The sequence below is a fragment of the Hypomesus transpacificus genome, unplaced genomic scaffold, assembly GCF_021917145.1.
Source record: "Hypomesus transpacificus isolate Combined female unplaced genomic scaffold, fHypTra1 scaffold_91, whole genome shotgun sequence".
NCBI classification, from domain to species: domain Eukaryota; kingdom Metazoa; phylum Chordata; class Actinopteri; order Osmeriformes; family Osmeridae; genus Hypomesus; species Hypomesus transpacificus.
Window position 1 is genome coordinate 171,867 of NW_025814042.1, and position 23,739 is coordinate 195,605.

Sequence of the window (23,739 nt, forward strand, 5' to 3'; positions counted from 1 at the left end):
ATTTCATATTACAAGTTGTAAATTACTCATTTTACAAGCACGTAGGCCTATGTGTCACAATAGCCCTGCTCTGTTCATTAGAGAACTACGTTTTTTTTTTTTACGATGTGAATAAATATATCATTACTTTAGGCAAATCATCCTTTATCAAGGTGATTTCAGGCAGCCATTGTTTTCAAAAATCTTCTCCGGGTTGCCACCCGTCCCGTATAATACGGGACCGTCCCGTATTGAACAATACAATTTACCGTCCCGTATTGAACAATACAATTTACCGTCCCGTAATGAGTCAATACGGGACGCAATATGTCCCGTATGTTCGTGCTAAACCTACTCTAATGCTTACGTTAAGTTTTCACATGCTCCTACATGAGAAATAATATAATAAAACCAATAGTTTCTCGAGACATTGTAACAATGACGTTGAGTGACATTGACTGCCTGTCATTATGATAATCAAAATAAAATAATCCCACGTGTAGCACGGTCAATGATGATTGTAATAGGTGCGTTCGACTTCATGCAGCGCCGGCGTCGTCTGCAGCCGCTTGCAGCTTGGCTGACTTGAAGCAGCCAATGGCCAATATTTTCCCCCGACATTGGCCACTATGGAAGCAAATCGTGACCAAAATTCTGGTCACGATTTGCTTCCATAGGCCACTGCCTAAGTGTCCCTTATTTGACCACATTAGAGGTGGCAAACCTAACCATAGCTCATCAGACAACTTAATTTTTAACCACTTTAATTACAAGATGGAGGAATACTTTGAGTAGATGGAATATCCACAAATCTGTGTGCAATGTAGAACAGAGGACAGATTAGATATCATCTTTTGATTAAATGTTATGACCATTCTAGTGATTAGTGGACACATGGGGGAAACTGGAATTCCTCTCCCCCAAAAGTAGCTAGCGCTGTGGCTGGATACTCTAAATAACTAAAAAACTTTCGACCTTCTTCCACAATCGACCGAATTGGCCAAACAAGGCATGTACATTCAACCTAAAGTTTACATAATATAGCTAGATCATTTTGTTTTTCCAAGTTTCACAGCAATCTACTAAAGTCGAGGCTAAACACGGTGCTACTTCTGTCATAGCTGCATGTTACACATGGCTAAGCCGGACACGTAATTCTTTCCTGAAATAACTCACGTCACTCCCACAAACACATTCTTCGTACGTAAAAAGTTTAGACTTTTAATTGACAATATTGACAATAATGACAATAATGCTCAACAGCATTCTCACAATAATAATAATAATAAAGAGAAACAGGAAAACAATAGTGAGATCTCACTAAGCTTTGTGTTATAGTATTTATTTAATTAGTTTTGGCCCATATAATCCTCCATATATTAGGCATTGTCTGCCATGGTTTTCACCGCGAAAGGGGGCGTGACCGTTTGGACCAGGGATGTGACGTCTGGCTGCCCTCATGTATGGTGTATTCAACAACCATAAAGATCGGTCCACAGAGAAAAGGAAAAGTAGCCTAATTTAAATATTCACAAATGTGCAATTGCTAGTAACAGAATGTGCTTGTAAGAATAGTATATACATAAACAGAAAAAAAGATCGACAGTCGACTTGCCTTGTTTTCCTTTTATGGTACAGTAGGCTACTTCGCGACGTTCAGAACAGACCAGGCTATCTTGAATGTGCCACGTTTATATAATTCTTCCTGACATTTAGTTATTTCAGACTTTGACAAGGCATTTCTGAGGATGGCTGGGGCAACTTTCATGCGATATGCTGGACGGACTGTCCTTTGGGTAACTGGTAACGGGATCAACAAATTCAGAGAGCGAAATCGACAATTCTGCACTGCGGCCAGAAAGACCACCCCATCTTGCAATATAAATTGTAAAGTAAGTAGGCTATGACATGTTTTTCCGCTTTCAATTTTGTTTTGGTATACATAACCTTGTCCTCGTTGTCTTTTCCCAGGCTTTGGGGGCTTTGACGCCAACTATATGTTGTTATTCTGAACATGACACCTATCTAACGCATTTCGTTTGCATATAGCAGTTGGTCGCAGTCGTACACAGAATGTAGGTGAAAGGTGAGTGTAGAACAGCTTGGATTGAGAATAGGCTGCATATTGTCAGGATACAAGAGGTGTAATGCTGCAGTAAATCCACGGTTTGTTCCTGTTTCCAGGCAAGGGCGTCGCTAGACCCTTTTTACTGGGGCACGTGCCCCAATATAAATCTGCTGTGCCCCAAAAGAAGAAAGTTTGAGTTTTAATAATTTACTTTATTAGTCAGTGCATTCATTTAGATTGATAATCCCGGAAAAAAGAAAACACAGTATCCCAATCAACGCTTGAAAAATCAACGCTGTTTAAACGAAAACACAACCGGATGCGTGTCCGCATAATTCCATGTCCACAAGCTCTACTGTGCTTACTGTAATAGCCAGTTCAGCACGCACACAGCGCGTCCAGGTGTCGGTACGCAAGTCAGAATTGAGGTAGGCTAACAAAAAAACTAAAGAAAGTTTCTATATAATAGGCCAACCGATCACCTTTTTTGACTCAAACATAATAACAACATGAGTCGAATGTATTATATTACATGAAGTTCAAAAAACTGTATTTGCGCTCAAGTTATTGCAAAATAATAAGTCCTGCACGCAACCGGGTCCTCACATTAACCATTGATATCCCTACCAAAGCTATCTGATCGGATATCAAACTTACGGCCCTGATCTGTACATATAATGAGTAGGGGGCTGTGCCCTAGAGCTTTATGTCTACAACGTGCCTGGTCCCAGGTCATAATTCATTTTTAGGCCTACTCTCTCGCATACAGATCCGAAGAGCAGCATTCCTGTTCAGCATACCTTATCTGAGCCATGAAGCCTACAAGAGAGTACATAGTACAACTATAGTCCATGCTTTAGATAAAGGTAAGCTGTAGACAGCCCCTTGATTTTCCTTACATGCCATATGTCCTTGATCTTACAAGTAGAAATGAAACGTAATTAAATTCACTAATTATATTTGAAATTAAGTTTACTTTTTTTTTGGGGGGGGGAAACCTCTGGATTCTCTATTTTCCTATTTAATGTAAAATTATATTTTAGCTGAAGAGGTTTTGGAGCAAGCTGATTATCTGTACAGCTGTGGAGAGACTGAGAAACTATATCCACTTTTGCTGCGGTATCAGAACAGGTATGAACTTTCCCAATACCTTTTTACAGTATGTTAGTTACTGAAACTTAGTGTTTGGTTTTTGAGAAGACAAGGTTGTCTAACTCATTGAGTGCATTGTCCACCAATACCAAATGTTTGAGCAATACTTTCCATTAGGTTACATAAACTACCATTAAAGGCAGGTTAGGTAATGTTGAGAAACACTTTGCTATATTTGCTGAAATAAACGTCACATCCTGTTAGCAACCAATAAATCTAGTATTTTGTGATCAAAATGAAATAAATCCAGTATATGTGGGTATTGCAGGACTCTAATTAACACAACCAATCTTAAAGTTGAACCGGTACTAATCCTTTCAAACTCAAGCTAAAATAGCTATGTTCGCAAAACTTACCTATCCTGACTTTAAATAGCTATAGTAAAAAATATCTACAGCAAAAAAAAAGTACATATACAGTAGGTACATAGTAATTTATATTTAATTCAATTGTATTAGTTATGTTATAGGTATAGGTTATCAGAAAAGTGTAAAAGAGAACAGCTGTAAAAGGGAAGTTGAAAGTTGTTACAAAAACAAGACCAACATTAACATGCACTTACCCCTGGAAAGCTCAACTGTACCTAGTTTCACGAGTGTAATGACTTGTACTGATAAACCCTAATGAAGTGTAACTACACAGCCGTTCCTATGTAACTACAATATTGTTGCTATTCATATTGCTACATAGTTACTAGGTAATTTGTGTAACCTTAAGGGAAATTATTGCACTTTTGTTTGCACCCATATCTCAGTTTTTCTTTGCAAACTACTGATTGTGTTATCATCCTTTGCTCCATACAGTATTCTAAATGTATACTTGTATCATACTTACTAGGGGTGTAACGATACAACGGTATTTGTACTGTGAATTCACAGTATGGACATCACGGTTAGAGTGACCAGACATCCTCTTTTACCTGGACATGTCCTCTTTTAGAGAACAAAAAAATGCCTCCGGCAGGGATTCAAAAATCGTCCAGGATTTTGCCTCGCTGGATATTTGTGTTTCTCTGGGTTTTTCACAAATTAGTTATTACGCTCTTACAAGTATTGGTAAGGGTATCTCCCTTATGTTCCACCTTCTTGCGCGAGCTCTTACTGTAGAGAGAATTGGTCGACCGCCCTATCAATGTTGCCAGATGCGCGATAATTATCCTCCAAATACAATCATTTTGAGCCTTTGGTACAATACTTTGCCATTTCCAATCTGGCAACACTGAGCACCTTTCCGCCCCCACTAGTTTCATTGTTTACAACACAACATGACATCTGCATCCATGCCGAAACATAAAGGTAAGATCACGAAAAAAAAAAACGCCTCGGCCGTGATGTTTCGGAAGCATTGTCCATTTGTGACCTTGTTCTGAAATAGTACTGTTTTGGATCACCTGAACAGCTGTGTTTGTTGTGCGTTGTCAAGAGATTGAATGTAAGCACGCTAATTCACATGTAGATCAAATTCACTGCATCTCTACTGAAACAAAAGTACCCACTTTATATTGTCTTGCTGCTAGTTAGCTTAATCAAATCAAATGTATTTGTATAGCCCTTTTTACACGCAAGTATGTCACAGAGGGCTCAACATATGCCCATAGAACTGCCCCTCAACCAACCTAAACCCTCAAGGAAGACAAGGAAAAACTCCCAGAAAAACTCCCAACAGGAGAAAAATGGAAGAAACCTTGGGAGGAGCAATTCAGAGAGGGATCCCCTCCTCCAGAGACGGTTGGTGAGAGAGAGGAGCAGAACACAGGCTAAACATAGTCATACAGTGTCAATGGGTTTTGTAGGAAAAGACCGGGAGCCTAGCTGTTGGCCGTCATGGAGACTGGTTTCCCGTTGACGACCAGGTCCAGCGTTGAAAGACCGATGACCAGGCAGGTGCTGACAGCTCAAACCCCCCACACCACAAGGGATGTGTGAGGGGGGGGGGGCAGAGAGGGGAGGGCAGGGATTAGAGAATGCCAGGAGTAGCTAACAGTTACAGTCATAATAGAATGAGATCCCCACCGGTCAAGTGTGGACTAGTGCAGCAATTTAACAGAGCAAGCCAGCATTTCATCCATAAAATCCCTTTGAAACAAACGGATTCAACTAGTATCATCACTCAACACTGCTCAATTTGGCCATATCTGCGTGGAATAGTGAAACGTAAATTAGTTAGTAGTAGTACATGTGGTGTAAGTATGTAAAACAACTTGTAAAACGGGCATTCATCGTACTTAAAATCAAATATCTCAAAAGTCCCAACTGGATAATGGTACACAATACTTTTGTGAACAGATTGACAAAGACTGGCATTGAAGTAATATGAAAGGAAACCTAGCATTTGGGATTTGTTGCCTTTTCTTATCGTACCGAACCTGTATCAAACCATGACCCCAAAACTACGGTACGTACCAAACTATGACGTCTGTGTACCGTTACACCCCTAACGCCTGGGACAAACTGGCTGCAAAGTGCCTGGAAGCTAGCCTGACGTTGTCATACTCATAATTCTAGTCAGAATATGAGTCTGAAAACTCTCCGTTGGGCTGTGACTACGGGGCGTGTTTCAACCGAACTCGTAAAACAAATGCCTCTTCGCTCAATTGGATAGACCTACAATCAATCAGAGCAACGTAATATGTTGTTTGTTGAAAACGAATTCAACCCAAGCGCTCTTTCGTGACGTTGTTGATTACGTTACTGTTGATCATCTGTCCATCATCGTATAAAGCCCGCCCTGGCAATTTCATTGGTCCGTCCCGATTCTGGTTTTCTGTAGTTGTCCCCAATACGAGACCCTCCAGACCCAACTTCCCAAACACATTTTTTTGTGGGCGAGGAGAAGTTGGGCTGGCAGCCAGGCTACCTGGAAGCGCCACGATCGGCTACAACTGGCTCAAGGCTGTTCACACCAGACGCGCATTTCTCTGCACCCCGACCTTTCAGCTACTCTGAGCTTTCATTTTTCACATGACATGGTAAATACACACGGCATAGGCTATATTTAGGAAACGTGTTATTCCAACAGCCGCCCAACAGCATCCCAGCATTGATCCTTCTCTACTTTGTCCTTGTAAAATTGGTGCTGGGGGTCATACATCTCCTTGAATTTCTCGCTGATTTTCAAAATCGACTTGGGGGTTATCTCTCGGTAGACTATGTCTGCACACGTGTGTTGTGTGCAATGCGTGACAATTCGTTTCTCTCAAACAAACAAAACAACTACGGGCATGCTGGCTCAACAGATCAATCCAATTATTTTCATTCATTTTTATCAGGGTAACCACATAGAACGGCCGTTCGTTACCAACATTGTGTAGTTAGTAGTGCTGTCAAACGATTAAAATATTTAATCGCATTAATGTCATAGTTAATGTCAATCGCAATTAATCGCATGTTTTTATCTATTCTAAATGTCCCCTGATTTCTTTTTGTCAATTTTTTTTTCTCATTTTAATGCTCTCATCAGCATGGAAAAGTTGATCGGATTGCTTAGTGCAAATGTTGTTTTTTATTGAAAACAACATTGCAATCGCCTGGCTTTGACGAAGGGGAGAATTCACATCAGCTGTGTGCTTGGCCATCAAGTGGTATTTCAGACTGGACGTGCTGCTAGGTCAGTTCACAACGACAAAACACACAGATCACTTCGGTCTTGTCAATGGAACCCTTTGGCAACTTTCCATTGAGAATCTTATTGGCATCCATTTCGGCGTCTCGCGCTCGCCATCCACTAACGTTAGCCTACTATTCTTTAGCCGGCTCGCAAGCCCAAACAAGTGTGTGCGGCGTGCCTGTTGTTTTGTTTCCGGTCTAGCTAGATCTGGTGTGGTGTTGTAGTTTTTCTAACTTAAAGTAGACAAAAACGCACTCTCAAGCTTGCTCGTTGCTGACAGACAGTGCACTGACGATGGCTTAGACCGAAACGCGTCTGTCATCCTAATAAACTGGTCAAAAGAAGCAACGAACAAGCTTGAGAATGCTTTTTTTTCTACTTTAAGTTATTAGTCTTTTTCACTTGCACCCGAAATCGCCTTTTATTTTGTAAGCAGAGCGAGCCTATCCTTAATTTTTTTTTGCTTTTCTAACGTCAGTAGTTGTTGCAACAGCATGTGAAATAAACTACAAAGTTTGCTTGGCCAAAAAGAACGTTAATCTCGTGATCAAAAAATTGACAGCGTTAAAATGGGTTTGCGTTAACGCCATTAAGAAGGCGTTTAACTGACAGCACTAGTAGTTAGGTTTTATATAGGGTGAATATTGGTAAAGTATGTAGGCCTCCAAAGTAATATAAAAAATAATTACAAAGTCTACAATTTAACAAATGTTCACCGTAGTCTACAATTAATGTAGTAAAATCTTAAATACATGTTTTTTTATTCAAATATATCAACTAATATAGTGTATTTTATCATCCTGTTGTCGATTTTGCAAGCCTCTCGCGAAAAAATTCGACCAACTGCCAAAACGATCGCTGCAGAGCGCGAGCCATCGCAGCACTTCACAGTCTGTGTGGCTGGTCAAATTTGATAACATGGGCGCCAAAAGAAAGAAGGCGGCACTTCCATCCGCTTCGCAGCTAGTGTGTCCCAGGCGTAAGACTTACACGATGTGTGTGTTCAGCAATGACGCAGAGTACTTGTGGAGACTAGCACGAGCATCTCGGGATCTCTCCCTCCTCTCCAACATAACTGCAGGGGAGAAGAAGAGGCTTACGTTTGAGGCCTTTGAGTACGCCAAGAAGGCCCTTGAAAACAATGAAGCTAGTTTTGCTGCACACAAGGTAGTAGATTTATAGTCATTATATTTGTAGATATGATGTCACCAGTTGACACACATCCTAGTACGTTCCATCTTTTAAATGTAAAATACTTTGTGTCCTTAAGTCTCTTAACTTCTCTAACTATTTCTCTACTAGTGGTATGCCGTGTGCCTTAGCGATATAGGAGACTATGAGGGGGTCAAAGTGAAAATAGGAAACTCATATATAATAAAAGAGCATTTAGAGGTAAGAAATCAAATGCCAGAAATCTATTCATAAACAGGCAGGCAGTGTTCTAAAACTAACTTTTTTTTCTAGAGAGCCATAGCGCTTAATCCAAAAGATGCCACGTCTATTCACATTATGGGGCATTGGTGAGTCAACAATTCGAAAACAAATGAAGTCAGGTTGAAGTGTTCTAGTCAACACTGACAATAAATAAACACAGACACATATATAAATAAATAAAACTTTGTTTTGAACATATTTTTTAATTGCAGGTGTTTTGCTTTTGCCGAGTTACCTTGGTATCAACGCAAAGTGGCAGCTATGATTTTTGCATCGCCTCCCACAGCCACTTATGAAGAGGTGAGGATGCAAACAGTTACACACCATTCCTATTGCTTTATGAGAACTTAACATGAAGCAAATATTATACTAGTCATTTTGTATATCCCTCAGGCTTTGGAATTCTTCCTGAAAGCAGAAGAAGGTACAGTTGCTACAACAGCAGTATTGAACAGGTTTTGTTAGTAATCTGAATTCAAAATAACTAACCCCATTCTTTATTTTTTGTGTCTTAGTTGATCCTAACTTTTACAGTAAAAATCTGTTGATGCTGGGGAAGACATATAAGGCAATGAAGGACACAGAGAGTGCTGTGCAATGGCTCAGCAAAGCAAGGGACTACACCCCACATACTGAGGAGGACAAGGAGGTAAATTATATTAAATTGACATAGAGAGCATTGTTCTTCTTTACAGTATTTTAAAAGACTTTTGAGATGATCTGAAGTTTCTTTCTATATATAGACTAGTACAGACCCAAGAAGAAAAGTGAAATCAAGGAGTATTCACATTGTTGACAAACAACAACACAATTTTTAAACCAATACTAAAAACCCACATTTTAACATTATTTTGTAACATTCTCATTGCTTGCTCCTGACACAATGACCTTTGAAACAATAACAAATTGTTTGCCAATTTACTCTGGATGGCTAACATGTTTTAATGTGTCTCTTTAGGTCAATAAAGAAGCTGTTGAGCTCCTGAAGAATCTGATTGCGTGAAGTGACCAAGTAGTTTGGCGACAGGGATGAGTGCATTGTATGACACTGTTTAAAAATTAAAATCTAACTACTACAACTGAAAAAATATGTATATACATATAATTCAAATTATATTAGATTTCATATGAAATATATATTTAAATAGTTAAATAGTGTACCCTAATACAAATTTGATAACCTTTCCTCAATCTAGAGACTGGAATGATCTGTAAACGGAGGCCATGATATATTGGGTTTGAAAGGTAAAAGGTATGATTGCAAGTTTTGCAGCTAAGTTTGATTAAAGTCTAAATGTATATCAATAACAAAGGTTATTTAAGGGGTGTAGCTTCTTTTTAAAATGGAGCGCTCAACCATCAGCATGAAAGTGGGATAAGTACTTTTTTTTCTGATTCCTGTGCAGAAGTTGCTTCCCTGCATCCCACAATGAAAGCTTGGAGTGCCAGGTTATAGGTTTATCACAAACTAATCATACATTCGGGTTAAAATATGATTTAGAAATCAGGAATTCTATACACATCTCCAGTATAGAGGATGTTCTGTACAGTGTAGTCTTAACAATGAGTATTAACACACAATATCCAGATTCACACAATAACACAGAATTCATCCAGGATACAAACAAGGCCTGTCAACAATTGTTTTATTGTAATAAAACAATGAAGTATGTTATGTTGAATTCACCGTTATGTTGAACCATGAACTCACAGTACAAATACCATTGTACCATTACACCCGTTATGTTTTGTAAAAAAAATAAATAATAATAATAATAATTATATGTAGATTTTTGGGGGGGATTATTGATTATTATTGAAAGGAAGCATGTTAATATTACTGTGTTAATTTGATTTACTTCGTTCCCTCTACATACAATAGTGATTACAAATGTTCCTCCTCTGTGGCACGAATACGTATACACACGGCTAATTAACTTTACTGATCACAAGAGATGGGTTTTCAGTGATTTGGCCAGAACCATATAAAGAAAGTACTATAGAAAGCCGTGTTGTGTAACAGGTACAACAAATATTTTCAACATTGCCAAATGCTAGGACTGCATAATCATGACTGGCATGTCACTTTTGCCGAAATGACAAGAGCTATTGCAAAATAAAAACATTGAACTCCCTTTGGATTGATAGCTGAAGGTATGTTTACTCGACATGGAATGGCTCACAGCTCATTTTATTAGGCCTGTTGCATGGTATAGACTGCTACACATACCAAGCAGGTGTGCACTCCTGTACCTGTTCTGTGGTTTATACTTTTAGAATTTCATGAAGGAGTTTTCTTTACTGCAAAACAAAATCCCATCTAAAGACTACTGAACTGTTACTAAACAGGGAAAGTAAAAGTTTGAAAGTGGCCTTCATACAAAAATAACTACAACATATGCCATGTGTTGACGTATGTTGAGGAAATGTTTTGCCTCCTTGGCAATTCAATAAAGTCTGTGTTTGAATGTTTGAACTTTCTTCCTTTCCATTACATCACATGATCCTGAGGCACTGAGTTCAAATCCCTGTGACATGCAAGGTATACAACTCTAATCCATCAAACTACCTGGAGTCAGTCAAACAAAGAAGCACAATTGCCAAAAGAATAGTGGCCATATGGATCAAACAGTCAAACAGTATAATACATTCAATGAAAACAATGTATAGTTTATTTTTATCATTTAGTATTCATTGCTTCAATCAACAAAATGAGATTATGGCTGCATCATTTCTCAAACAAGACATTATCTAATAAATTAAATAGGCATGTGAGAGAAAAGGAAAGCCAAATGCAGTGCCACCAGCGGTAAGAGAAGTACCAGTAATAAATCTGCAACTGCCAAAGCATGAAGTCCCCCTGCCTCTAAAACATGTATATCACACACACTTCAGCAGGAAGACAGACATTCACAAGCAAACCTGAAGGTACACTGAATGTGGTTGAATTAAATGCAATTTCACCCAGTTTCCTATTCATCAACTGATCACTGATTTCTTCCATACCTGCATTGTTCGACACTTAAGGCTGTGCGCACTCTACACGCAATAACATACTTGCAATGTTAATCTCAAATCCGTTCTTTGACTTCAGATTTGAAATGTACAGAATTTACTCAATACATTTTTTAGCAGTAGATATAAGCAGATACAGACTTGTGTTACTGTCTTGAAGGTACCATCCTCTCATGGGTGGGCAGGAGATAAAGGGAAGCATTCTGGCTGTTGTCTTGATGATAACAATACTGACTAGGAGGCATAAAATCCCTCCTTTGATATTTTTAGTATGTGTATTTGTGAAATTAGGGGTGGGGAGGGGGTCTTGCTCTTGCTCTGGGAGGCAGCCATGCAAGCAAATACAGCGCTTCAACATTTGCAACTACAGGTCCAAAATAAATTTCAGGCACAGGACCCAAAACACACTACAATCACCCTTAAAAAACGCTCTATAAAACTAGAGCTCAATTAAGCAACATCTTACTACAAAATCCTCCTGGCACTTTTGGTTTCCTTTTCAAAACCCAGCCAGAAGGTGAAATAAAAATACCATTGATTTACAGTTTTCTAAAAGGAAAGGAAAGGCTGAAATGCTTGCATATTCCATGGGGTATAATATAAGAAGGGGAATTTGCAAAATGAGCTAAATGACAAAATAGCTTATGTACATTGGTTATCTGTGCAATTTATTTTACTTTGCTGGATTTATAGTAGGTAGAGAGGGGGATATTTGTTTTCTCTTTCTACTCTTGGCCAAATCCTTCTGTTTCCTCAATGGCGAAAAGAAGCTTCTCTTTCAGCTGCTCAAAGCTTTTGTATGGGGGCAAATCCAGCCTGTTGAAGCTATAAGCAGAAAGGTCAATGAGCATCACATAGTAAGGAGTTATTCCACATCATAATTTGAAGGGAGAACTCAGTCCAGGCCTGAAATGATTGGCAAGGCGTTTACTAAAGAAAGACAAAGGAAAAAATATACACTGACCAAGTGTGGCTTCGAGGAAGCCATGTGTCTTTTCCCACTTTCTCAATGCAAAACTTCTGAGGTCCATTACTTCCTACAGGAGGAAAGACAGTTATATCTGAACATTTATAACTATAAATACTTGTCCCATTGGAAGACCCATTGGAAGTATGCTTACAATGTATAGCGTGTTTGTGTGTTACTCACCCATGAGTTCAGCAAAGCCCCCTAGAGGCAGTCTGCAAGTCCCCGTGACAAACTGCATGAGGCGCAGACGAACCTCGTTGTCCACCTCCTTAACCAACTGCAGGGGAGACATAAGACAGAAACACTTAATGTAATGACATCTTGGCATACTGTAGAACCACTAAAGCAGAGGTTTCACATTGATGACGCATTGATAACGTTGTCCGCAAGACGGTTGTCCGGTCCTTCCCAAATCAGAAGCCCTGGGTTGATGCCACGGTCCGGGCCAAGATGGGGAGTCAGATGGCTGAGCGGTGAGGGAGTCAGGCTACTAATCAGAAGGTTGCCGGATCGATTACCCGCCGTGCCAAATGACGTTGTGTCCTTGGGCAAGGCACTTCACCCTACTTGCCTCGGGGGGAATGTCCCTGTACTAACTGTAAGTCGCTCTGGATAAGCGCGTCTGCTAAATGACTAAATGTAAATGTACAAGCTGAGAGCCTGCACTGTCGCCTTTAACTCTGGGGACCCTGATGAGTACAGGAAGGCCAGATACAACCTTCTGAAGGCCATCAAAGCAGCGAAAAAGACCTACAGGACCAAGGTGGAGTCCAGCTACCATGGCTCTGACCCCAGGCGCATGTAAAGTGGACTTAAAGCCATTACTGACTACAAAGGGGGATGCTACAGTGAGACCCAGTCCTCGGTCCTACTGACAGACGAGCTGAATTCCTTCTACACTCGCTTTGAGAGGGTCAGTGACACCCCCTGCAGTGGAGTTACCTGAAGGCCAAGCCAGTCATGTGCCTACACTAACTGTAGCCAAGGTGAGGCTGTGCTTTAAGAAGATCAACTCTCGCAAGGCACCTGTCCCAGATGGCATATCAGGTAGGGCCCTCAGGGGCTGCGCTGACCAGCTGGCAGGGGTCTTCAGTGACATCTTCAACCTCTCCCTTAACCTGTCTGTACTCCCCACCTGCTTCAAGAGGACCACCATTAACCCAAGAACACCAAAGTCACATGTTTGAACGATTATCGCCCGATAGCACTGACCTCTGTCATCATGAAGTGCTTTGAGTGGCTAGTCAAATCATTCATCTGCTCCTCACTACCCCCCACCCTGGGCCCTATGCAGTTTGCATACCGGTCCAACAGGTCTACAGACGATGCCATCGCTCTGACTATGCACAGGGAAATACATATGTGAGGATGCTGTTCATTGACTAAAGCTCAGCATTCAACACAATCATCCCCTCCAGACTGGTCTCCAAGCTTGTGGACCTGGGACTAAGCACCTCCCTCTGCAAGTGGATCTTCCACTTCCTGACGGTGAGGCCATAGGTGGTGAAAATCGGTGACCGCACCTCATCCGTACTGATCACCAACACAGGCACCCCCCGGGCTGTGTGCTCGAACCTCTCCTGTTTTCCTTGTTCACTCACGACTGTGCGGCAACCCACAGCTCCAACCTCCTTGTTTAGTTTGCTGACGACACAACCATCGTGGGCCTCATCTCTCGACAGTGACGAGTCAGCCTACAGAGAGGAGGTTGACACCCTGACATCATGGTGCCAGGACAATAACCTCTCTCTCAACATCAGCAAGACCAAGCAGATGATTAACAGTGACGACCCTCTCCATTCAGGAGAGAGAAGTGAACAAACCGTTCAAGAGACAGAATCCCGAAAGTTAGTGAGGATGACTGAGTCCATACCAAACTTCTTCAGTACCAAGAAAAACAAAGCAGCTGGGCCGGACTCTGTCTTTCCAGCCACCCTCAAGAACTGCACTGACCAGCTGTCTCCGGTGTTGACCTACATCTTCAACACCTCCCTGGAGACATGCCACGTGCCAGCCTGTCTCAAGTCCTCCACCATCATCCCTGTGCACAAAAAGCCCAGGCCAACTGGACATAATGACTACAGACCCGTCGCCCTGACCTCTGTGGTAATGAAGTCTTTTGAGCGCCTGGTGCTGGCACACCTTAAATCCATCACAGACCCTCTACTGGACCCCCTACAGTTTGCCTACAGAGCCAACAGGTCTGTGGACGATGCAGTTAATATGGCCCTCCACTTCACCCTACAGCACCTGGACTCCCCAGCATCCTACGCCAGGATCCTGTTTGTGGACTTCAGCTCTGCCTTTAATACCATCATCCCCGCCCTGCTTCAGGACAAGCTCTCCCAGCTGAACGTGCCTGATTACACCTGCAGGTGGATCACAGACTTCCTGTCTGATAGGAAGTAGTGCGTTAAGCTGGGAACACAAGTTTCTGATTCCCGGTCCATCAGCACCGGATCTCCCCAGGGCTGCGTCCTTTCTCCTCTGCTCTTCTCCCTGTACACCAACAGCTGCACCTCCAGTTGTCCGTCAAACTCCTGAAGTTTGCGGACGACACCACCCTCATTGGGCTCATCTCTGGTGGAGAAGAGTCTGATTATAGGTGGGAAGCGGACAACCTGGTGACCTGGTGCAGCCAGAACAACCTAGAGCTCAATGCTCTCAAGACAATGGAGATGGTTGTGGACTTCAGGAAGAACACAGCCCCACTCACCCCCATCACCCTGTGTGACTCCCCAGTCAACACTGTGGAGTCCTTCCGCTTCCTGGGCACTATCCTCTCCCAGGACCTCAAGTGGGAACTGAACATCAGCTCCCTCACTAAAAAGCACAACAGAGGATGAACTTCCTGCGGCAGCTGAAGAAATTCAACCTGCCAAAGACAATGATGGTGCACTTCTACACAGCCATCATTGAGTCCATCCTCACCTCCTCCATCACCATCTGGTACGCTGCTGCCACTGCCAAGGACAAGAGCAGGCTGCAGCGTATCATCCGCACTGCGGAGAAGGTGATTGGCTGCAATCTGCCTTCCCTCGAGGACCTGCACACCTCGAGGACCCTGAGGCGAGCGAAGAAGATTGTGGCGGACTCCTCCCACCCTGGACACTCCCTGTTTCAATCACTCCCCTCCGGCAGAAGGCTGCGGTACATCAGGACCAAAACCTCACGCCACACAAACTGTTTCTTCCCTTCCGCTGTTGGTCTCCTTAACAAGGCCAAGAGTTCACTCTGACTTTAATGACTTCATGTCTAAAACTATTTGCATTTTGCACACATTCAATTTCTGTAATATTTGTATTTTATATTGTATTTTATATTGTAAATTGGCAACTTATATTTTATTTTATGGCAACGTGTATTTTATTTTATTGTATATTTTATTTTAATTTCATTCCACTTAGTATTGTTAGTCATGTATCCTTAGTATAGTTAGACCACATATTTAAATTTAAGATTCCTATATGTTTATTGTATGCACCTTCCTGCCAAAGCAAATTCCTTGTCTGTGCAAACTTTCATGGCGAATGAATCCCTTTCTGATTCTGATGATTGTGGACTATAGGAGGCGGCAGGAGGAGGAGCATGCACCCCTACTCATCAATGGATCTGAAGTGGAGAAGGTCAGCTGCTTCAAGTTCCTCGGGGTGAACATCAGCAACGATCTCACCTGGTCTGTTCACACGGACAAGGTGGTCAAAGCGGCCCGTAAACGCCTCTTCTTCCTGAGGAGACTGAAGAAGTTTGGTATGGACTCAGTCATCCTCACTAACTTTTACAGATGCACTAGATTCAAATAAAAGGGTCGTCATCTAGATCTGTAGAAGCCTGGTAACGAACATGCATTTGAATCAGGTGTGTTGGAGCAGGGAAACATCTAAAACAAGCAGGACAGGGGGTCCCTGAATCAGGGCTGTTGCTAGGAATTCTGGGCCCCCTGAAAGAATATTGGTGTGGGCCCCTGCCATAGCCACGGGAACATATTTTATCAGGTAATTTTACCCACCAGAACCGGCCTCCGTATAGGCCACCACAGCTGCCCTGCTAATGCACATTCTGGGTTTGATGTAATGCTAGTTTGGGAGTTCTATCCGTAATGCGAGTGCGCATAGCGCGCAAGCCAAATGTTTTGGCCTTTATTTGAGCGCAAAATAGTTGAGCTTTATGTAAAATAAACATAAACGTTTTTCAATTGGTAAAACCTTGTCTGGTGAAGGTGATTTCTTTTTGTCTTCTAATTTTTCTTAGCCTGGTTTTCCATCGTTATTCTTTTCCCGGTGCTCCCGATGGCCAGTCCGCTTCTGCGGGGCTGTGCTGCGGTGGTGGATTTTCAAGTCATATCATTTTAAATTCTCACGCTGCAGCACCCTCAGCACTCCTAGTTCCTGCGGCCATGGCCCCCGCCCCTAGACTTTTCATCGCCAAATATCAATTTTACACCACTTTTTTTCTTTGACTATATGTATTACAATTTATTCTTTATTTTTCTGTTTCTCTATGTTCTTGACAGTGCCTGACGCAATGCACCCAATTTGTTTATTTTTTTCAATTAACCACTCAAAGAGTCTCTGGGTATTATTATGTAAAAATCTATGTTTAAGATTTTAAGCGCTAGCTCCTAACATTAGTCACAATGTTGGAGTGCAACATTGTGACTTTGGACCTATGCTATTTCTCGTGAACCACAGGGCGCCTGTGCAGCTAGCTTAACACTCTCACCTTTCTTAGAAAACCAATCACTGATATTCTGGGCTCCTGATGTGCTCCTGGCCTCTTTTCTTCCTCTACTCTCTGTCGGCCCGATTTATGTTTCTGTTTCGGCATTGTCAGTTCTCTATTGATAACCAGCTGGCTGCTGCTGTAGTTCGTGAGCTATAATGTTACGCGCACATTTTCAAAAGTGTAGCAAACCATGGACCAAACTATTTTTTTTAAGAAAGGTGTGGAAAATAGAAACTTTATTTTTAAATGTTGCTATATTGTGTGGCTTTGTTTTAACTCTGATGCATTAGTATGAGTATTTGTTAGGCCTAAGAATAATAATTTAGTCATAGAAAGGGAAGCCTACATAATAGGCTACTTGGATTTTTGTGGCCCCCCCCTGGGCTGTGGGCCTCTAGAATTGTCATCACCTTTCACCCCTAACAACAGCCCTGCCCTGAGGACAGGGTGGAAAACCACTGGGTTATAGGGTTGTAATAGGTATTATGTGTATTTAGGGTTAGTATAGTCGATTATTTATTGCCATCTGTATATTTAGGATGTTTCACTTATTTAAGCTCAGTATAGATGTAAATTATGTTCTGTGTACTTATATGTTATGTTATGCCAGGTGCTTGCGTTGTCTTGTCTTAAGAATTTCAGTGCCCAGTCTGACCTTGTGTTGTTCTGTGTACCTGACAAATAAAAGACTTGAACTTGAACACACAAACACTACACTCAGTTCTAGCATTCATTTAGCTAAATGTTCAGAGTTGGTTAACAAACAGTGTAGGCAATATATTCATTGTGTGTATGTGTTGAGGGGGTTTCTTACCTGCCAGAACCAGATGATCTGCTTGCTGTTCCTGGTGTAATGGCGATACACAGTGTTTCTCTGCCAGTCCTGCAGATCTACCTCCTGCATGCCACACAGCATCACCTGCAAGGCACACATGCAGGGCAGATGGACAGACAAAAGCATTAATAACTGTTGATAACTACCCAAAATATTCTTTAAATATATGGGGAACAATCCTCATGATTACATGCCCTATTTGTTTCAAACAACAAATTGCTACATATCATGTTAGTTTACCACTAATACTGGCTGAAGCACTTTGTATTCTCCAAAATCTTGCTAATTTATCTGAGATTATTCATAATTTTATGAGATTTTTCAAGATGTGATTCCTATGAGTTTGCAGGTAGGGGGTTTGGTGTGTTCTATGGCTACTGCTACTACAACATTTAGTGTTGTTCTTATACCTCCAGTTCCTTCTCGTCAAAGTACTGGAGCCATTGGAGAGGCACCACCTCATTAAATCCATCTAGGAAGGCCTTGGTCTGGCCTTCCACCCCACGAGAGAATCTCCACTCTGCCATCAGCCTGCAAACAGTTGCCATCAGTATCTCAAACATTCAATACAGTTACACACTGGGACTCTACACTAATTAATCAATCACAGTTCATATTAGAGCTGGGGTGACTCAAACATAACCAACGTCATAGATTTTCCCCAATGTTTTTCCGCTCTGGCCAGAACCAAAAAAGGCTGCACTGCACATGTTCAGTGTTTTCCTATTAACTTTTTAATGTAAAGTTTGTAAATTGTTTCCTTATCCTACACTACTGCAAAAATGTTTGCCAGTGATTATTTTAACTGCATATAAGCTTTAAGCCAAATACTTAAGTATAAATACAAATTCTCCAGTTCAGAGAAAGGGTTAACAGGGGTAAAATTCAACATTGACTGTTAACATAACTTCTACATATGATGTATATATTGTGTAAGAAATGATAAAAGTAGCAATTAATTCAATTTAAAGCGTTATTCTCACCCAATGTACTCCTCTTTATTCTCCTCAGTGACCAGGACATTGGTGCCGTCAGGCTTCAAGTCATGGGAGGTGATCTTACCCAGGATCTCCATGTCCACTGAGAAGTACATTTCGAGACCGCACTCCTCTATGTTGTTGTCCCTTGACAAGGAAAACCACAAGAGTCACTTCTTAGATCAGTGTCAATGTTCTTTATGCAACACTTATGGATGTGACATTTGTACTCAAAATGACAAGAAAAATGTCTCAGTAAAACAAAACTTCTTACAATATTTAAATTATTCATGCACATTCTGAAAGTACTCAATTGGTAGAATAGAGGAGGATTTTTTTTTTGCTAAAACAATTTTTCAGACACAAAACTATTACAAAAACACCTATAGATGTGACGAGAAATGACAGTCATTTTCTGGAGACTTAACTTTTTTCTGTAACTGTGAACCCTTAAGTCTAATGTAGAAAGTTTGATATTGACATGATCATGGAGTCTTAGGTAAACAGAAAAATAGCAATTTTTAAAACATGTAGTCTTTTATGCAGAATTTTAAGAGGGAAAACCTGCGTTATGGATGTGACATTATTCTGTTATGGATGTGACGTGTCTGAAATACACACAGAATCTGTTGGGAAATCAAGAATCAAACTTTCACAGCGCTTTTCTCAACATCTAAAACAACTTGTGACTTAGTTTTAACATTAAGAAAACCATCTGAAATGTCACTGGAGATTTTCAAGATGGCCACCAAAATAGCATTGATAATGACATTTTGGGCCCTATTTTAACAATCTGAAAAGTAAGTATCAAAAAGTGAAACGCAAGTGACTCTGTGGGCGGGACTCCGGCGCTGTTGCTATTATACCGGCGGGATAAATGAGTCTGCGCCTGGCGCAAATATAAAATGGGTTGGTCTGAGGTAGCTACATTACTCATAGTGTGGTTTGGGCATAACGTGCAATAAACCAATCAGAGCAACATCTCACATTCCCTTTAAGAGCAGGCGCGCTTGTTATCTTGCGGATTGCTATTATAACGGAATTTGCCATAATTGTTACAAATCAAGTTCACATACAGAGACTCATGAAACTCTTTTCAATCTTTGACATGGAAGAAATGTAACATAGCTTGCAGGAAAAGGAGCCTGGCCTCGCCAGTAGTGCGCACGGGCCAAGCATGCACCCTTAAAATAGCATCTGAATAACGCGCCATTGACTTTAGACTAACGTTTTTCTGGTCTGTGGCGGAATTGTTTTTTGCAAACGTCAAAATAACAGCAAGGAACGTTTGCGCCAGAACACGCCCCCTCTTTTCGCTTGACTGCCCTGGGAGCGCAAGTTCATTCCCTAATTTACAGACGTGCGTCTGTGAAGGGAAAAGTCCGCTTTTCCGTTGAGTGCAAAATTGGAATGATACTTGCGTCAGTGTACAAAGTCAATTGCGCTGGGTACAAGAAAAGGACCACTTATCTTTTTTTAGATGGAGTTGTTGTCAATTACTATTATAAAAGTTCAGAATCGTCACCAATCATCTTTAGGTGTGAATACTCTCACACAGTCTTACAAATGATTTTGAGTAATGAACACAAAAAAAGTATTTTTTTAAATATTCGTCTTTTTTGGAAAACCAGCATTTCGGATATGACGTTTGAACGTCATGGATGTGCCGCTTCTGGACCAGTCTTCTGCAAATTACATAAAACGCCTACATGAATAGTGATTTTCAACATTAAACTATTAATTAAGCACTGAAATTTAAAACATTGAGTTACAAATAAACTGTGTGAAATACCCAAACAACAGTCAATGACCCCTTTAAGACATCTTTGATCAAAGCTGTCAACTCTACCTCAGCTTGATCCGACAGGTAGCGCGAGCAAATTACAGAGCGTCGCCTTAAATGCCTAAACCAATCGAGTCCCTCGAGCACTTTCGAGTTAGCCTGACGTTGTCATACTCATAATTCTAGTCAGAATATGAGTCTGATAACTCTCCGTTGGGCTTTGACTACAGGGCGTGTTTCAAATGAGCCTGGAAAACAAATGCCTCTTCGCTCAATTGGATAGATCTACAACCAATCAGAGCAACAGAGTATGTGACGTATGTTAAGCACCGCATAGTTGTTGTCAACAGAACTAAACTACAAGCAGACTTGAAGTATGCTTGAAGAATGAATACAAACGATTTTTGCCGGTGTTGTAAAATTAATTTAAGGGTAGGGAGAGTACTTGTTCACACGGTCAACCTTTTTGAGCGAAACAATAAAGGAAAATGCATATACGAACAAGTTCTACGTTTAGTATTACAACTCCATCGGGGCCAGCTGATAAATTAAACTTTTACCGAATCTCGTAGGAAGGACGGCAAAAACATATTTTCCATTGACAAATGCCTTGATTGCGTCTCTCTGTTCCTCTTTCAAAATTAATGCGCTGGCGATGTTTTCTAAAACAGACTCGATGGCAGAATTATAACATCCCAGATCTCCAGCGGTAGCCATGTTTGTTCAAAACAAATTCAACTTAAGCGCTCTTTTGTGACGTGGGTGATTACGTTACTCTTGATCATCTGTCCATCATCGTATAAAGCCCGCTCTGGCAATTTAATTGGTTCGCCCAGATTCTGTTTTTCTGTAGTTGGTCCCCAATACGAGACCCTCCAGACCCAACTTCCCGACCAAATTTTTTTTGGGCGGGGAGAAGTTGGGCTGGCAGCCAGGCTACTTTCGAGTTGCCTCTCTAGTAGGAAGTAAATATTACAAACATGGAGCGGGGCAAAGACAGTTACGGAAAGACAATTAGGCTACTCGAAATGTCAGTATCACTGGAGAAGATGTCGATCGTTGAAGATATGTTTAGGCTATATCATGTTACCCATGATTCCGACTATAATCACGACTGGAATGTCTGTTTCACTGAAACACGTCGGTGAAAAGGGTTATAACAGCCGAAAACACGATTGTCAGCTTTGCCGTTTCATTTGAGAACATTTTCATTGTGTTGTGAACAGTGTATTGTGAAGATTTACATTGTGTAGCGTCCGTAACGTCACGTCCATTACACATCATTAAAGTTTTTAAAAGTAACAAAGGGGCAAGCTTTGTTAATTAAACTAACCATTGGTATAAATAAGCTTTGCACAGAAACTTTGGATGTTGTAGCATCGGCACTGTTTGATAGCCATCAACTTATTCTACTAAACGTTAGGGACATGACTTGGCAATGTGCTCAGCAGCGTCAGGTCAAAGGAAGTCAGGAGAGACAAGAAGTCGACGGCCTGCGTTCCTTGGAGGTGGATGTTGAAGTCCCCAAGGACTATCAGGGGGGTTCCATCATCCGGGACAATTGCACTCTTTTACATAATATACAAGTTGTGCCATCATGCAAAAAAAACATTTGTCAAATGGCCATTTTGTACCATTTTAAGAACGGGGTAAATGGACTCCAGTTTTCAATAAAATGTTACCATTTAGCATTTTCCTGATTGACAAGGGAATGATAGAGCATTGTGAATGCTCAGCTTGAGTTAAAAGCACAACTCCTTAAATGCATTAAGCCTCTTGTTTATGAGTCACCTCCCCTCTCTTTCAAACCATCTCCCCCTCCATCATAACTTTTCTTCTCCATGTCCTAAACTCCTCTCTTACCTCCGGCACCTTTCCCTCTGCCTTCAAACAGGCCAGAGTTACCCCTCTACTCATCCGTCATCATTCTGCTGGACCTTTCTGCAGCGTTTGACAGGGTTAACCACCAGTTCCTGCTCTCCAGACTTTCTGAGATGGGCATCACTGGCACTGCACTCCAGTGGGTCTCATCCTACCTGTCGGGAAGATCCTACCAGGTCTCCTGGGGAAGCAAACTGTCAGGCCCTCGCCAGCTTTCCACTGGTGTCCCACAGGGCTCCGTCCTTGGACCCCTCCTCTTCTCTCTGTACACCACCTCACTTAGAACAATCATCACCTCCCATGGCTTCTCCTACCACTGCTACGCTGACGACACGCAGCTGTACCTGTCGTTCCCCCCGACTGATCCGGGGATCTCAGCTAGGATTGAGGCCTGCCTCACAGACATCTCCGCCTGGATGACCGAACACCACCTCCAGCTGAACCTCGCCAAAAACAGAACTTCTCATCATCCCGGCTAAACCCTCCATCTCCCATGATCTGTCAATCACCCTGGGATCTGCGACCCCTTCATCCTCTGCCAGGAACCTTGGGGTTACCATGGATGACAAGCTCTCCCTCACGGCCCACATTGCCGCAGTCTCCCGGTCTTGTAGATTCACCCTCGTAAACAGGGGTGTTGAACTCCGGTCCTCGAGGGCCGCTGTCCTGCATGTTTTAGATGTTTCCCTGATCCAGCTCACCTGATTCGAATGAATGGTCGTTATAACAACCCTTTTAATTGAATCAGGTGTGTTGGAGCAGGGAAACATCTAAAACATGCAGGACAGCGGCCCTCGAGGACCGGAGTTCGACACCCCTGCTCTAAAACATCCGGAAGATCAGGAGATACCTGTCTGAGCACTCCACCCAGCTGCTAGTCCAAGCACTGGTCCTCTCCAAGTTGGACTACTGCTGCTTGCTGGTCTCCCAGCATATGCAACCCGCCCTCTTCAGAGGATTCAGAACGCAGCGGCCCGCCTGGTCTACAATCGCACCAGACGCTCCCATGTTACCCGCTCCTCATCTCTTTCCACTGGCTACCCATCAATGCCCGTATCAGATTCAAGACCCTGGTACTGACCTTCCAAGCAGTGAACGGGACTGCACCCGACTACATCAAGTCACTCCTGCAACCTTACACCCCCACCCGTCACCTACGGTCTTCTTCAGACAACCGCCTGGTGGTCCCACCGCTCAAGACCACCCGGTCCCAACACAAGCTCTTCTCCTGCCTGGCCCCCCAATGGTGGAATCAGCTGCCCACCTCCATCAGGGACACTGACTGTCTCCCCACCTTCAAGAAAAGGCTCAAGA

At 42.0% G+C, this 23,739-nt stretch overlaps 2 protein-coding genes across 5 annotated transcripts in view; one reads left to right on the plus strand and one right to left on the minus strand.

Moving 5' to 3' along the window:
* The first annotated feature begins 1,401 nt into the window (after nt 1-1,401).
* On the plus strand, nt 1,402-10,711 carry rmdn1 (regulator of microtubule dynamics 1). Of its 2 annotated transcripts, none has more exons than XM_047018102.1 (11): nt 1,402-1,611; nt 1,696-1,871; nt 2,817-2,913; nt 3,091-3,178; nt 7,813-7,972; nt 8,108-8,197; nt 8,270-8,325; nt 8,452-8,539; nt 8,633-8,663; nt 8,755-8,888; nt 9,198-10,711. In XM_047018102.1, exons 2-11 carry the CDS (start codon nt 1,728-1,730, stop codon nt 9,240-9,242), a joined length of 933 nt encoding a protein of 310 aa, XP_046874058.1. In that variant the 5' UTR covers nt 1,402-1,611; nt 1,696-1,727; the 3' UTR covers nt 9,243-10,711. The 2 variants fall into 2 exon arrangements, with proteins under 2 accessions (XP_046874058.1, XP_046874057.1); XM_047018101.1 differs by having other exon boundaries at nt 1,424-1,466.
* Nucleotides 10,712-10,888: 177 nt separating this feature from the next.
* The window catches only part of LOC124466302 (NEDD4-like E3 ubiquitin-protein ligase WWP1), a 104,535-nt gene continuing 91,684 nt past the window's right edge, over nt 10,889-23,739 (minus strand). For all 3 annotated transcript variants that reach the window (XM_047018100.1, XM_047018098.1, XM_047018099.1), the window contains exons 20-25: nt 18,768-18,908; nt 18,195-18,315; nt 17,764-17,868; nt 12,405-12,501; nt 12,219-12,291; nt 10,889-12,079 (exon numbers count right to left, since the gene is read on the minus strand). In XM_047018100.1, coding sequence (XP_046874056.1) covers nt 11,980-12,079; nt 12,219-12,291; nt 12,405-12,501; nt 17,764-17,868; nt 18,195-18,315; nt 18,768-18,908 — 637 coding nt within the window. In that variant the 3' untranslated portion in view covers nt 10,889-11,979. The remainder of the gene's footprint in view (nt 12,080-12,218; nt 12,292-12,404; nt 12,502-17,763; nt 17,869-18,194; nt 18,316-18,767; nt 18,909-23,739) is intronic.